The sequence below is a fragment of the Periplaneta americana genome, chromosome 8 (assembly GCF_040183065.1).
Source record: "Periplaneta americana isolate PAMFEO1 chromosome 8, P.americana_PAMFEO1_priV1, whole genome shotgun sequence".
NCBI classification, from domain to species: Eukaryota; Metazoa; Arthropoda; class Insecta; order Blattodea; family Blattidae; genus Periplaneta; species Periplaneta americana.
Window position 1 is genome coordinate 83,708,006 of NC_091124.1, and position 17,943 is coordinate 83,725,948.

The 17,943-nt window shown below is 31.5% G+C and overlaps 1 protein-coding gene across 1 annotated transcript in view; it reads left to right on the forward strand.

Moving 5' to 3' along the window:
* LOC138704834 (short-chain dehydrogenase/reductase family 9C member 7-like) overlaps positions 1-17,943 on the forward strand; it is an 80,504-nt gene that overhangs the window by 53,111 nt on the left and 9,450 nt on the right. Inside the window, exons 3-5 of the mRNA XM_069833140.1 lie at positions 4,558-4,776; positions 5,481-5,663; positions 6,780-6,912. Of these exons, the coding sequence (XP_069689241.1) occupies positions 4,558-4,776; positions 5,481-5,663; positions 6,780-6,912 (535 nt within the window). The remainder of the gene's footprint in view (positions 1-4,557; positions 4,777-5,480; positions 5,664-6,779; positions 6,913-17,943) is intronic.

Genomic DNA, 17,943 nt, shown 5'->3' on the forward strand with positions numbered 1-17,943 from the left:
AATAATTGATCAAATAAAGGAGGTAAGGAAGGACACTAGAAAGTAATGAAAGATAAAAAAAGAAAGTAACGAAGAAAACTAGGAAGATATAAATGATCAAATAAAGAAAGTAAGGTAGAACAACAGAAATAATAATAATTGATCAAATAAAGGAGGTAAGGAAGGACACTAGAAAGAAATGAAAGATAAAAAAAAGAAAGTAACGAAGAAAACTAGGAAGATATAAATGATCAAATAAAGAAAGTAAGGTAGAACAACAGAAATAATAATAATTGATCAAATAAAGGAGGTAAGGAAGGACACTAGAAAGTAATGAAAGATAAAAAAGAAAGTAACGAGAAAACTAGTAAGATATAAATGATCAAATAAAGAAAGTAAGGTAGAACAACAGAAATAATAATAATTGATCAAATAAAGGAGGTAAGGAAGGACACTAGAAAGAAATGAAAGATAAAAAAAAAGAAAGTAACGAAGAAAACTAGGAAGATATAAATGATCAAATAAAGAAAGTAAGGTAGAACAACAGAAATAATAATAATTGATCAAATAAAGGAGGTAAGGAAGGACACTAGAAAGAAATGAAAGATAAAAAAAAGAAAGTAACGAAGAAAACTAGGAAGATATAAATGATCAAATAAAGAAAGTAAGGTAGAACAACAGAAATAATAATAATTGATCAAATAAAGGAGGTAAGGAAGGACACTAGAAAGAAATGAAAGATAAAAAAAAGAAAGTAACGAAGAAAACTAGGAAGATATAAATGATCAAATAAAGAAAGTAAGGTAGAACAACAGAAATAATAATAATTGATCAAATAAAGGAGGTAAGGAAGGACACTAGAAAGAAATGAAAGATAAAAAAAAGAAAGTAACGAAGAAAACTAGGAAGATATAAATGATCAAATAAAGAAAGTAAGGTAGAACAACAGAAATAATAATAATTGATCAAATAAAGGAGGTAAGGAAGGACACTAGAAAGAAATGAAAGATAAAAAAAAGAAAGTAACGAAGAAAACTAGGAAGATATAAATGATCAAATAAAGAAAGTAAGGTAGAACAACAGAAATAATAATAATTGATCAAATAAAGGAGGTAAGGAAGGACACTAGAAAGTAATGAAAGATAAAAAAAGAAAGTAACGAAGAAAACTAGGAAGATATAAATGATCAAATAAAGAAAGTAAGGTAGAACACCAGAAATAATAATAATTGATCAAATAAATGAGGTAAGGAAGGACACTAGAAAGAAATGAAAGATAAAAAAGAAAGTAACGAAGAAAACTAGGAAGATATAAATGATCAAATAAAGAAAGTAGGGTAGAACAACAGAAATAATAATAATTGATCAAATAAAGGAGGTAAGGAAGGACACTAGAAAGAAATGAAAGATAAAAAAAAGAAAGTAACGAAGAAAACTAGGAAGATATAAATGATCAAATAAAGAAAGTAAGGTAGAACAACAGAAATAATAATAATTGATCAAATAAAGGAGGTAAGGAAGGACACTAGAAAGAAATGAAAGATAAAAAAAAGAAAGTAACGAAGAAAACTAGGAAGATATAAATGATCAAATAAAGAAAGTAAGGTAGAACAACAGAAATAATAATAATTGATCAAATAAAGGAGGTAAGGAAGGACACTAGAAAGTAATGAAAGATAAAAAAAGAAAGTAACGAAGAAAACTAGGAAGATATAAATGATCAAATAAAGAAAGTAAGGTAGAACAACAGAAATAATAATAATTGATCAAATAAAGGAGGTAAGGAAGGACACTAGAAAGAAATGAAAGATAAAAAAAAGAAAGTAACGAAGAAAACTAGGAAGATATAAATGATCAAATAAAGAAAGTAAGGTAGAACAACAGAAATAATAATAATTGATCAAATAAAGGAGGTAAGGAAGGACACTAGAAAGTAATGAAAGATAAAAAAAGAAAGTAACGAAGAAAACTAGGAAGATATAAATGATCAAATAAAGAAAGTAAGGTAGAACAACAGAAATAATAATAATTGATCAAATAAAGGAGGTAAGGAAGGACACTAGAAAGTAATGAAAGATAAAAAAGAAAGTAACAAGAAAACTAGTAAGATATAAATGATCAAATAAAGAAAGTAAGGTAGAACAACAGAAATAATAATAATTGATCAAATAAAGGAGGTAAGGAAGGACACTAGAAAGAAATGAAAGATAAAAAAAAGAAAGTAACGAAGAAAACTAGGAAGATATAAATGATCAAATAAAGAAAGTAAGGTAGAACACCAGAAATAATAATAATTGATCAAATAAAGAAAATAAGGAAGAACACTAAGAAGTAATCAAAGATCAGAGGAAGAATGTAAGGAAGAATACTAGAAGTAATCAAAGATCAGAGGAAGAAGTTAAGGAAGAACACTGAGAAAAAAATAAAGGATCGAAGAAAGAAGGAGAAAAATGAAAAAGCAGAGAGAAAGAGCGCATGAAAGTGAGAAATTAAGAAAGGAGGAAAGAATGGAAAGAATAAAATAAGCATGGAAGAAGAAAAAAGAAAGCAATTAAGACAATAAGAAAAGAAGAAGCGATGAAATAGAATAAGTAAGGGAAGAGGAAATGTATTAAAAAGGAGAAAAACAAATTTAAATAATTAAATATGTAGACAGACGGACGGACGGACGGACGGACGGACGGACGGACAGAGAGACAGACAGATAAAGTAAATAAAGATACAAATAAATAATTACATATATAAATAAATATGTGAATAAATTAATAAGAATGCAAAAAAGTAAGATAGAAGAAAGTATGTAAGGAGGAATGAAGGAAACTAAACAGTTAGTGAGTGACTGAAGAAAAAAGGAATGAGGTGAAATATATAAGACAGAAATGAAGTAAGACAAGACGACAGAATGTAAGAAAATAATTTAATAAGGAAACAACGGAGAAAATCAAGAAAGACAGAAGGAAATATTAATAATAGAGGAAGAATAAGAGTGAAATGAGAATGAAAAGTAAAAAGGAAAGGAGAGAAAATTATTAAGTAAGGAAGAAAGAAAGTATATAAGAATCGGTGAAACGATTGAAGAAAGGACTAAATAAATTAGGAAAGATTTAAATACATGCAAAGAAGTTAGAGAAAATTATAAGAAATAAAGACATTAATAAATGGTTAAAGAAATGAACACATAATTAATGGATATACGACAATAATAAAGAAATGTATGCGAGATATGAATGATGGCGACAAAATTAAATAAATAAATAAGATATAGGAAAAAAGTAATGTAGAAAGTTACAAAATATATTTCAATAATTTTGGGCGAGACTGTATATTCTATATTTTAAGTTTAGTAATGTAATAATGATATCATTTCTATATACGATTAGTATGGTTTATTATTGACAGTTATTCCGAAAGTTGGTAGCCTGTCAATCCTAGCAGTACGCCTTATCAAAGTAAATTTTCAAATAATTTCGACTAATCTTTTAGATATATAACTATACTAACTAAACAGTCAATCATCTGAACATTGAATACATAGGCTTAGGCCTATATCTCGTTTTCATTTCGGTATATTTACTTTTTCAATTTCATGTAGGCTAACAAATTTTAAACTGCATAATACGTTATTTATTTTAATAGGATATGTTTAACGTTATACTGGGTGTTCAGTTCAAAGTTTGTCATTGCTCGCTGTATGTCGTCATGTGGCTAGTCGATGAGCCTAGATAATTCAATCTTCCTACACTTCCTCAGAGGTGTATTACTTATGTGCCAGAGAAGTTGCCTAGCAAGTACGGCGTTCATTCAGAATTACTGATACGTACGGTAACGCCGGTAGTGGCAGGAATGTGAACTGTTTCGAAACATGTACTGAAGTGAGTTTTTTCTTACTGTCGGGATATGTGGAGAAGGTTAAGACGATTACTTACGTATTTGTTGACATTAATTTCGACGGTCAACAAGGACACGGAGCATTTGATTTGTGTTGTGGAATGTTTCCGTACGCAACCGATGATAACAAATACCCTGCGTATGACTTGCCCGGCAAAACACAGTTCGAAAGAGGTTATGGTAGCACACAGACCGTACAGACCGCCATCTGTTGCTACGACGTTCAAGTTATACTGTACATGTTCTCTAGTTCAGATTGAACGCTTTGATTAATAGGCAACTTCTCTGACACAAAAGCTGAAACTCGCTTCAAATCGCTGACTCATCAACAGTGACGTCATGACACACTTTGAAATGAACACCCAGTATTCTATGTAAGAAAAATTAATGTAATATTGCACAATGGCACTACAGTTTTTGATAATAATAATATTAATAATAATAATAATAATAATAATAATAATAATAATAATAATCAAAATCATAATAAGAATAATTTGTATTAGCTGGAAACATTTTCAAATGCAACAGACTTTGTCAAATAATCTAGTATAAAATTTGAATCACATTTAAGTAACCCTACAGCACTAAATCACTACTATTGATATCGAAATATTTATCACAAGAGTAAATATCTATACTAAGCCATCTTAATTATCTTTTGACAGATATTTTATTTTTTGAACTGCAGGATGTGACTCGGGATTCGGCCATCAGCTTGCAAAGCATTTGGAGAAACTAGGAATAATGGTATTCGCTGGATGTCTGTTTCCTGATGGTGAGGGAGCTTCACAACTGAAGAACTCTTGCTCAGAAAAGTTGAAAATTATACAACTTGATGTGACAAAAGAAGACCATGTTGAGAAATCATTGGAAATTGTCACGTCTACCCTACAGGAAAGAAACGAAAGTATGCTTCATTTATCATGTGTATGCAAATGAGACTTGCAAATCAAGCTTTCAGGTATAACTCTCTGTAAAGTTGATTTGAATAATTTCGAGGGAAAAATTGTTCCGGGGCCGATCATCGAACCCGGGACCTTTGGTTAAACGTACCAAAGCTCTACCAACTGAGCTACCCGGGAACTCTACCAGGCACCTATCACTGCTCGTTAACAGAAAACCACAATTTAAGCTAGACAGAGTTATTGTACACTCAATGTTGGTTGCTTGACGGTTGTCAGCCCTCTTTGAAGTCTGTGGATATAGAGGGAAAAAATGTCTGGTAGAGTTCGCGGGTAGCTCAGTTGGTAGAGCGTTGGTACATTTAACAAAAGGTCCCGAGTTCAATGTCCGGCCCCGGAACAATTTTCCCCTCGAAATTATTCAAATGTGACTTCTTCTGTAGAATAACATTTGTATCATCCTTACCATTCTCATCATCAGTAACATCATTGACATTACTATTTCCATCATCTTCATTTTCATAATCATTAAATTATCACCTTTATTAAATTCAAGCTACACGACCTGGAACGGTCCATTGTTAGTAGAACACACGTCTTTTTTTTTTTCTTTTTTTTATAGGGAGAATCTCTTGTAAGAAGTGCGAGTTATATTCTGATCACTTTTTTTTTTTCAGTTTTCTAAATGAAGGCTGATATTCGTTTTCAGTGTTGTGGGCAGTTGTGAATAACGCTGGAATTCCAAGTGGAAGTGAAGTAGAGTGGACTTCTATGGATGATTTTCACCAAGTCATCGACATCAATGCCTTAGGAGTTGTTAGAGTCACAAGGGCATTTCTGCCACTGCTGCGGAAGTCCAAAGGAAGAGTTGTTATTGTGACCAGTGCATTAGGTACGATTGACCAGCAGGAAGTCTATTTTATTAGTTAAATAAGTAACTATTCTTTCTACATTCACTATCGTAATATCATATTCGTAAACACTTTCTCTATACTTGAAATATTGACAGAGAGAGAGAGAGAGAGCAGTTTAACTAAAGTTTGAAAGCATACATACATTTATAGCAGTTGTTATTCAATTGCATCCAAGTTATTCTAAACAAAAAAAAAAAAAAAATCTTTGTGTGTTTGTACAGATTCAGGAACAAAATTTGGGTCACCTGAATTTTCCAAGTTCCAGTTATAACATACTGCGCATGCGCAGGTAGCCCAAATTTTGTTTATGAGTCTGTACATTTCTTTTACAAAAGACTTGAATAACTTATGTTATGTCGTATCATAAGAAAATGAACTAGGTAAATGATGTCCTGCCTGACTCAGAGAACCATTTTATAGGAATGCTTAAAATTTACTATCTCCATTGTATTTATTGTGAACTGCATTTGCGCCAACTGTTCTTTATAAAGGCTATCATCAGCGTAAATGTGTTATTAGAGTACGTCCATTTTCGTCACCTACACTTCAAAATTATCTAGAACTCCTTCATTGGAGCAGCGAAACTTGGAGTGAGACAAGTGGTCAACAGCCTTGGAGCTCACATGTCAGTTTTCCTCAGCCCCGAACTTCCTTACATTCCTAAGGCGCTAAGATAAATGTCGGGATGAGTCGTAAAAGAAATGGGCCACGGAGCTACATCCTTCTCCTCACAAAAATGGCGCTTATGCAATCTCTCCTCCCACAAATTGGCATTTATGATCGACAACTAGCATATTATGATCAATTTTTTTACACCTTCACCAATGTTTATCTTTGTGACCTTTAGCGCAGTTTGTTGTACCAAGAGCAGAATTTGAGCTCTTTATAAATTGTTTTTCTGGTGCCGCGGCATGCAGTTAGCAAGCATTGTTTCTTTATTAATGACCCAAATTTCACTAATTTATAGCAAAGTTAAGTGCCAGCATGGTTTTTACAAGTTCACATGAGTTTCAGTCTTAACGCTTCCTTCCAATATTTTCTTAATTTATACCAAATATACCTATTTTACATATTATATTTCTTGATTTCTCAAGGTCGCATATCAATTTCTGGATTGTCTGCATACTGTATGTCGAAGTATGCAGCGGTGGCACTGGCAGATACTTTGAGAAGAGAGTTAATGAGATGTTCTGTATCTGTACACACCATTCAGCCTTGGTTTTACAGGTAAGGGAGCATACACTTCAAGTCACAACTTAATTAATAATATAAAAAAACAGTAACCTAACGATTAAGTAGGTCGTTCATGATGTTTTTATTTTAAATCTTGAAAAATCTCCTTCTTTATTTATTTATTTATTTTTTTTGATGGAACATTTTTTGCAATGTGGATTTCTTAATTTTATCTTGTCTTAGGTTTTCCCCCTTCCCTCCCCCCTCTCCCCGTGTGATATAATAATTAGATATTTTTGTAAACCTTTCACGTTTTCCTTCTGCTCCTAGGGAGCACCACTGTTACTCCAAACCCCTCCTACTTACTCTCCATTCTTCAAAAGTTTCATTGAATCTTCTGTGCTGCGGGACTTGGTCACTCCCTTATAAGAGCCCTTCAGAGTATGATCCGTGTTGGCAAGTACTCTCACTTTGTACCATGTAAGATTCTAACCGGGTTCGGTTTATTCCTAATTTACCTTCTTAAAAGTTTTGAACTTGGAATTCTTACTTACACATACATCGACACTGTTGTATGTATAGGGCTCCCACAAACGAGCCTTCCGGTTATAAAACACAGATACTTAAATATTCATATCGATAGAAAAACAAACACAGTTTTTTGTTAATAATAATAATAATAATAATAATAATAATAATAATAATAATAATAATAATAATACTAATAATAATAATAATAATAATAATAATAATAATAATAATAATAATAATAATAATAATAATAATACAACGTTCTGAGCTATGTGATCTCTTGACTGTCAACTGATGTCTGTTTTGAAAATATACAGAATATTTCCAACAGCAGAGTGGAGAATTTTGTAGTAATTTTCGACGTTGTCTCTATACCTCTGTGGAGGTCTAAATCGTGGCTTCTTTCTCTTGGAGATTCTTTAAACACTTGTTTCATTTTCTTCTATCTTAAGACTTACGGTATGGCCGAAAATGTACTGAAATGAGTAAAATCAAAACACATGCTCCAGGTATGCATAATTCAATTCCAAACATTTTTCGTGCTGGCAATGGAGATCAACAAATATTGCCGTAAATGTATCCTGTGAAAATGATGTTTCTTTTGAGCTGGGCAATATCAGAGGCACTAGATTGCGGTAGATGTGTCCTTTCGCCATGCCCCAAAAGTAAGCACTCGGTGATCTGGTGGTGTGAAATACAGATTCACAGCATAGAGGTAGTCCTACCCTGTTCCCCTTAGCATGAGGTGTTCGTCGAAGTGTTGCTGAAGAAGCCGCAATGTTTTTCCAGTGATGTTCGCTGTCACATCATCTTCCTTAAGGGGCACTCCACTAAAAATGGCAACTTTTTTCCTAATCATTTTTATTTCAATCAGATTTTCAGATCACGTTTACTATGAAAAGGACTAACAAAATCCAAATTTTGAACTCTCAAATGTTTTTGGCCTTTAATTTTCATTTTTTTCTATTTACTTTTATAAATATTTTGAAATCCAAGTTTTTAGTAGAAGATCTCAATTTTTAAGCTTCCCCCTTTTTTTTTTTGTTACATTCACAAGACATAGAGAAACATTTCTATGCGTTCATTTTATGAAATATCTCATGTATTCACTTTCAAAAATTTTCTTGAAATTCTGAAAATGTTAATTTTTTCTAGAATTCAAGAAAACAAATATTAATAAAATAAACTATCAGCATTTCTTACAAAATAAATGCATAGAATCGTGCAGCTATCTCATAAATAATTGCAGTAAAAGTTTCAACCCGATTGATTATTGGCACATAAAAATAAACTTACGGAAAATTGGATTTGAAAGTAAAATGAATATTTATGTAACACGTACCTATTAAAATTGTCCTCCGCTACATTCAGCTAGTAATTTCAGGGAGCCAACTTTAGAACAAAACGTTACTAGATTTGTAATCAGAAATTTGTAAAAAAAAAAAAAAAAAGAATCCTTTGATTAAAAAAAATAATTTCGACAACTCTTTTTAAGTGCCACACCCCCTTACAACCTTAATTTTAAAAAATTAAATATATGTATTTGTAATCAGAATTTAACTAAATCCATTTGGAGTATGAACATATACATTCTAAAAAAGTGAAATAACCAATAAAAATTGTTTAAAATGTTCTTTTTTTCAGTGGAGTGTCACCTTAAACCATTGCTTGTTGAAATTCATACGTGTAACTTGAAATACCGTCTGATATTTAAAAAAAAAATGAGAAACAATTCTCTGTATATTTCCTGATTTCCGGGAACATGTCTCCCTTGCCCATCTACAATCTAATAGACTCAAATGAGGCCATGACAAGAAATAATCCTTTACAGGCAATAAAGGACGTGTAAGTCGTTAAAATACGAGAAATTCTGTTCTTTTCTTGCTCACATAACCTTTCAATATAACGTGACATCTATCAAGGAAGCAAATAATGGGGGGGGAGGGGAAGGGGAGATTTTCATAAAAATTTGCCAGTTACAAACCCAGAACTCCTTTGTAACTTATCTAGCTCTTCTAACCGATGGTTGATCGGAATACAATAAGGAATATTTCCAAATCATGAACAAGTGTCTCAACACACGTTCGGTTTACATAGAGTTGTTTCTCAATACACCGCTGAATTTACTTTGGTGATTGCAGAATCTTGTTGAACACTGTTCTTGCATTCTCATTGTCTATAGATTAGTGTTTTCTTCCAGAACGATGTTTTCGTTGACAAGCTTCATACTGGCTCCCGTTTAGCAAAAATTATGTTGCAGGCAGTAGAAAAGTTTTCTCATGGACAATTACAATCATTCGTACATTGCACAGTATTAGCCAATTTCAATATGCTTCATTTTCCGCCATACTGCAGCAACACAGCTGTTTCACTTTGCTCTAATCTACATTGGAATATCAACACATATGATACATTTCAACACCGCTTAATCATCTCTGTTGTAAAGTGATTAAATTCTGGACTGTTCCAAACATTTTGTAAGTTCAGTACGATTCAGCACGTCACTTTCATGCATACTCTATCTAGTTCTGTGTATATTAAGATATTATGGAAGTAGTTAATTGTGCACTGTTACTGTTCTTTTTAATGACTTTCTACTTGCTTATTGTGAAATATGTCTTAATCCTGTAGCATCATTACTGTTAATATTATATCTCTTTCTTCTTGTTTATTATGAAATATGTCTTATGCCTGTAGCATCATTAGTTCGTTCATTCATTCATTCATTTATTGTATTCCATAGATCTTACATGAGCAATGAAGCTTTAAGATGTGGAACATGTCAACATTTTACAATATTACAATTACAATTTTTACAAATTTTTATAGTTTTACAATTTAGTAATTTTCTACAATTTTTACAATGTTGTACAAATTTTTTACATTTTGGCGAGATGTAGTGAGATGAAATGAGGTCCGAGGATTCGCCAAAATATTACCCGGCATTTGCCTTTTCGGTGGGGGAAACCTCGGAAAAACCCAACCAGGTAATCAAATCAAAGGTGTTGATGCCAAGGACTCGCCATAGACCATCCGGCTTCAGTCCCACGGCTGTGGAAAACCTCGGAAGAAACCAAAGTCCAAAGGGGATCCAACCCAAGCCCGAACGCAGCTCCGGATCAGCAGCCCAGCGAGTCTGCCGACTGAGCTACATCGATGGCTCTACTAAAAGTATACAATACATAGCCAATCAGATTATTAAATTTACAAACGCAAACGATCATTCATAAGTTGAGCTATATTATAATACAAAACAATTTAATTAAATTTAAGGCATAAACAATTCAACCAGTTGTGATATACAGAAATTGATAATACATATCATGCAAACTACTTCAAATTACAAACACAAACAATTTATCAGTAGAGCTATATAGATTACTATTCAATTTAAAGCATATACAATTCATCGGCCAAAACTATACAAATATATACAATACAAAGTAGCATACTTTCATTAAGCTATACAAATTTGTGCAATTAATATCAAGTAGATTAATTCAATTTATAATCATAAACAATTCATCAGTTGAGCTATACATATTACCATTCAATTTACAGTAGGTCTATATACAATTCATCAGTAGAGCTACACAGACTAGTAATCATTTTAAGAACATATACAATTCATCAGCCAAACTATACAAACATATACAATCAAATTAGTTCAATTTACAAACTTATTTTCGTTAAGCTATACAATTCATATGAAGTAGATTAATTCAATTTATAAGCTTAAACAATTCATCAGTTGACCTATACAGTATACTATTCAATTTACAGTACATACAATTCATCAGTTATGCTAAACAAAAAATACAATACATAGTAAACAGATTAAGTCAATATAAAAACATATTTTAGTTGAGCTATATAAAATTGTACATGTCATTTAAGTAGAATAATTCAATTCACAAGCATAAACAATTCATCAATTGTGTAGAAGGTATGAGTATGTAGAAATTTGGTTAATTCTTTTCTGAACCTTTTCTCGTTGTTCTTCAAATCTTTAAGATAATTAGGCAGTGCATTGAAGACTGTTATACATGAATAGCGAACTCCTTTTTTAAAACAGCTTAGACTAACAGAGGGTAGATGAAGATCTGATTTATGTCTTGTATTAAAATGATGAATGTCTTGATTAGTACTGAATTTATCTTGATTCTTAATATACAGCATCATTAGGGAAAGAATGTATTCTCAAGGTAAAGTCAAGATTTCTAAGTTTCGGAAAATATTTTTACATGAGGTTCTTTTATGCACACCGGTCATTATTCTTATAGCTTTCTTTTGTAAAACAAAAACGTGTTTAGCTTCAGACGAGTTACCCCAGAATATTAATCCATATTTCATTACAGAGTGAAAATATGCAAAGTATGACATTTTAAGTAAGTTTATATCACCAATAGTAGATAAGGATCTTAATGCATAACAGGCAGAGCTCAATTTACGAGTAATACATTCTATATGCGTTTTCCAGTTCAAGTGATTATCCAATTCTAAATCAAGAAACTTTGTGCTTATAGATTCTTTGAGATGAGTTCCATTTAATCGAATACTGTAGGAAACCTGAGCACTATTGTGTGTACTAAATTTGACTGCACTGGTTTTATCAACATTAAGTGCTAGTTTATTTGCATGGAACCATTCATTCATTAGATTCAGCACTGTATTAGAAGTGTTTATAAAATGATCGTATTGTTTGCTTGAAATAATTACACTTGTATCATCTGCAAATAAAATTACATGGGATGAATTGTTTATGGTCAAGGCTAAATCATTAATATAAACTAGAAACAACAATGGACCTAAAATTGACCCCTGCGGAACACCATGTTTAATATTTCTAAATTCTGAATAAGTAACTTTATGACTATTTGGTACATTTATTTCTACTTTTTGTTTTCTATTTGATAAGTACGATGTAAACCAACCTAACATCTCATCTTTAATACCATAAAACTTCAATTTTTTACTAATATACTATGGTCTACACAATCAAATGCTTTAGCCAAGTCACAAAAAATCCCACCTACATGAGGTTCGAATTTAATGAATTTAGTATTTCATCCACCAAACTAAAAGCAGCATTCTCTGTCGATTTTTGTTTTCTAAATCCAAACTGTTCTAAAACTAATATATTGTTGGACTCCAGGTAATGATATAATCTATTATACATAACTTTCTCAAACACTTTTGAAAATGTTGTTAATAATGATATGGGTCTGTAATTAGCAATAGTACATTTATCTCCCTTTTTGTATATTGGTTTTACTATTGAATATTTGAGTCTTTCTGGAAAAATACCACATTGCATTGACAAATTGCATAGATAGCTTAACAGATGGGATAATAATTCAGAACAAGCTTTCAGAACTTTACTTGGAATTTCATCATATCCAGAGGAATATTTTGTTTTTAGTTGTTTTATCACATGCATGATTTCTGCTGCGGTAGTGGGAATAAATTTGAGACCTAAAAACTCAGTGTTAAATGCATCAGTTAGGTAACCAAGTGCAGCATCTTCTGCACAATCTTGAATGTTTAAGTTCTGAATAATATTTATATAGAAGTCGTTAAAATGATTTGCAATTGATTTTGGGTTATCTATTTTACTATCATTGATTTTAATGCAAGTAATATTTTCACTCTTTGAATATCGATTAGTTTCATTTTTAATAATATCCCAAATAGTTTTAATCTTATTATCTGAATTTTGTATTTTTTCATTCAGATACATTTTCTTTGCATCTTTTATAACTTTTGTCAAAGCTTTACAGTAATTCTTGTAGTAATTAAGAACATGAGGATCATCACTATTCCTACTCATTAAATATAGATTCCTTTTTCTAGTACATGATATTTTAATTCCCTGAGTTATCCACATGTTTTTACTTTTACATTTTTTCACCACCTTGACTGGAAAACATTCATTGAAATAATTCGTAAATGTAGTGAAAAATGCATTAAATTTAGTATTAATATCAATGGTATCGGTACTATATACATTTTCCCAAGATTCATTTTGTAGACATGTATTTAAATGATGAAGAGATTCAGCATTTATAATCCTTTTTTTTATTTTTAGATTAACACTTTGGAATTTTTCACTCATATTGAAAACACTTAGAATTTGTGCATCGTGATCAGACAGGCCATTGACTAATGGTACTGTTGAATAGGAATTCAATCTACTTTTATCTATAAATATATTATCAATGGCAGTACTACTTCCAGCTTGTGTTCTGGTTGGAAAACTTACTGTGTGACTAAGATTGTAAGTTTCAAGAAGTGAGTTTAATTTTCTTTTACGTGAGCTTTCTGATAGATAATCTATGTTTATGTCACCACAGATTACAAATTCGGTATGTGGTTTATAAAGTCTTTTCAATAATGAATCTAAGTTAGTTGTAAATTTCTTATAATCTCCCATTGGCGCCCTATAAACACATAAGATAATTAAATTTGATATCTCATAACCAATTTGTATTCCACAGATTTCAATATCTTGTTCAAGGCAAAAATCAAATATATCAATTTTACTAAATAATAGATCCTCTCTGATAAAAATACAGGCACCCCCTTTTTGGAAGACATCTCTACAGAAATGAGAACCTAATACATATCCATGTAAAGACAGTTGTAGTATTTCCTGTTGCTTCATATGATGTTCAGTTATACATAATATCTGAGGTTTATGCTTTTGAGTTGCTAAAGAAGTGATCAATTCATCAGTTTTTTGTTTTAATCCCCTAATATTTTGATGAAAAATAGTTAAGTTACTGTGTTCATTACTAGAAACATCAGAGCATTTACAATTTAGTTGAACTTGTTTCAAACACCTTACTGGTGGGAGGTTTAACCTAAAAAAGGAGAAGCCCTAGCATTAACTAACACAGGAATATTACAACTCTGCTTTTTAACATGGCTGCCTCTGATGCTATTAGCAATAAGAACCGAAAGGTGCTCCTTGCCTCTACCATTCAGATGCAGGCCATGTGACGTATATTCAAACCTTCTTATAGGGCTTACATCTATCAAACCAATGTGTGATGCCCCAGGTCAAATCAGAGCCCGCTCAAGCCGCACATTCACACTCCGCACCCTCCTGTGAAGATACGGCTTGTCGTACCTGCTGAAAAGACTGAGAAATCCCACATTGGTATGGCTGCTCATCTCAATTATGTTGTTGACATCTTTCTCAATAGAATAGTTACAATCGTTATCAATACTATTACCTGGCCCACCCACAATAACTACATGATCCCTCTTAGAAAAATCTGAACTCAATTTCATCATATCCTCAACAACATTCTTGAGAGGAGCATTAGGCTTACATACACTAGTGTTAATTTTATTTCTCTTTCTTCTTGTTTATTGTGAAATATGTCTTATTCCTGTAGCATTATTACTGTTAATTTTATATCTCTTTCTGCTTGTTTATTGTGAAACATGTCTTATTCCTGTAGCATCATTACTGTTAATTTTATATCTCTTACTACTTGTTTATTATGACATATGTCTTATGCCTGTAGCATCATTAGTGTGCCTGTAGCATCATTAGTGTTAATTTTATTTCTCTTTCTACTTGTTTATTATGAAATATGTCTTATTCCTGTAGCATCATTACTGTTAATTTTATATCTCTTACTACTTGTTTATTATGACATATGTCTTATGCCTGTAGCATCATTAGTGTGCCTGTAGCATCATTAGTGTTAATTTTATTTCTCTTTCTACTTGTTTATTATGAAATATGTCTTATTCCTGTAGCATCATTACTGTTAATTTTATCTCTCTTTCTTCTTGTTTATTATGAAATATTTCTTATGCCTGTAGCATCATTAGTGTTAATTTTATTTCTCTTTCTTCTAGTTTATTGTGAAATATGTCTTATTCCTGTAGCATCATTACTATTAATTTTATATCTCTTTCTACTTGTTTATTGTGAAATATGTCTTATTCCTGTAGCATCATTACTGTTAATTTTATATCTCTTCCTACTTGTTTATTATGACATATGTCTTATGCCTGTAGCATCATTAGTGTTAATTTTATATCTCTTGCTACTTGTTTATTGTGAAATATGTCTTATGCCTGTAGCATCATTAGTGTTAATTTTATTTCTCTTTCTTCTAGTTTATTGTGAAATATGTCTTATTCCTGTAGCATCATTACTGTTAATTTTATATCTCTTTCTACTTGTTTATTGTGAAATATGTCTTATTCCTGTAGCATCATTACTGTTAATTTTATATCTCTTTCTACTTGTTTATCGTGAAATATGTCTTATTCCTGTAGCATCATTACTGTTAATTTTATATCTCTTGCTACTTGTTTATTGTGAAATATGTCTTATTCCTGTAGCATCATTACTGTTAATTTTATATCTCTTTCTACTTGTTTATTGTGAAATATGTCTTATTCCTGTAGCATCATTACTGTTAATTTTATATTTCTTTCTACTTGTTTATTGTGAAATATGTCTTATTCCTGTAGCATCATTACTGTTAATTTTATATCTCGTTCTACTTGTTTATTGTGAAATATGTCTTATGCCTGTAGAATCATTACTGTTAATTTTATATCTCTTTCTACTTGTTTATTGTGAAATGTCTTATTCCTATAGCATCATTGCTGTTAATTTTATATTTCTTTCTACTTCTTTATTATGAAATATGTCTTATGCCTGTAGCATCATTACTGTTAATTTTATTTCTTTTTCTGCTTGTTTCTTATGAAATATGTCGTCCTGACATAGCTGTAGCATCATTACTGTTAATTTTATTTCTGTTTCTGCTTGTTTCTTATGAAAAATGTCGTACTGACATAGCTGTAGCATCATTACTTTTAATTTTATTTCTTTTTCTGCTTTATTAATTTCATTTCTTTTTCTGCTTGTTTCTCATGAAATATGTTGTACTGACATAGCTGTAGCATCATTACTGTTAATTTTATTTCTCTTTCCACTTGTTTGTTGTGAAATATGTGTTAAGCCTTTTAGTTTTATTTCTGTCTCTACTTGTTTATTGTGAAATAGGTCTTGTGCCTGTAGCATCATTATGAATGACTGGAACTATGACAGAATGACTTTTTAAATTTGTTACATCTGTGTTAAATTAGAAGTGAACTAGAGAACCCATGATGCTCCGCAGCATTCATTTTCACAAACATATAGAACTTCTTTCCACATGCAATTTGCTGTGTACCTGCCCTTTAGTGCTATTTGAACCTTCTAGTATTTCAAGATTTTGATTGGAATAGTGCAACATAGAGCTGTGCATGATTGAATACAAGTTCTGATAAGTAATTGCCTTATATCAGGCATTGAGCTTAATTGATCGTTATACAAAAAGCAAATATAAATGGAAATTATCTTCTTTTGAACGAAAATTACAAAGAATCTGATGACGTTACGCAATCTAAATAATTATCATACATTAATAATTTCAAGGGAAAAATTGTTCTAGGACACTCCAATGCTCTAACGACTGAGCTACCCAGGAACTGTACCAGACCCAGACTCAATTATTCCCCTTTTATCCACATACCCAGCTTTGTAACAATTTTTTCCTTGGAATTATTCAAGACACGTTTACAGGGAGCTATACCTGAAAATCAGATTTGTATAATTATTATCATACTTATTCCAAACTAGTGCCATTCAACAAAACTTGCGAAACATCAAGATATCTCAATAACATCACAATAGAACCTTCTTTCAATTGTAAGATATGAGGTGGCAATCCTCTCATATTAAACTATCTAGGAATTCAGTTGGAAACTACAAATGTTCGCTCTCATCTTCAGTAATCAAATTATTCACGGTGAAGTAACTCCTCAAATAAGCTATAAAACTATGCCATTGATTTCGTTACAGTGTTCATTTTTAGTGCTTAATTAGCTAATAAAAACATAATGCTTCTTTCAGTGTAGTTTACTTAATTTCAGTATATTTCAATGATATCAATTCAGAAATTATAGAGGAGTGGTAAATCCGAGTCAGATTTTTCGTGATAAACATGAGGGTATTCGCCATTACTAATTTGTAGTAAAAAGTTGGCAAAGTCACATTCCTTTAGCTTCGCTCGCTTATTATTACCAAATTTAAATATTTTAAATATTGGCCACAGAGCAGAGAAGCGTATGGAATTTTGGACAATGGTAGCTCTCCATAGGCGGAGTTATGGGGGAGCATGGGACAGTGCGTCCTCCAAACTGGTTTCAACTCTTTTTTTTATTAACGTTAGCTCTAAGAAGAATATTATGTTATTGTGCTCACATTACATAGTTGACGATTTTCTTCATTTTCTTCGCCGCTTTATGGCTAGTTGTAGACGATTTACTTTTCTGCTCTTGTCGGCGTTTGTTGAGAGCTTACATGACGATCGAGTTCTGGAGTATCATTCAATAACGAATGGATCTATAGACCTACTAGAGATCTTTTCATTCAGTATATTAGGAAATGTTTGTGTTTCGTTTTCAACGTGTTTAATGTAGTCCCATGCTACTTCTCAAAACACTTTCAAAATTTGTAAACCACACGAAGCCAGT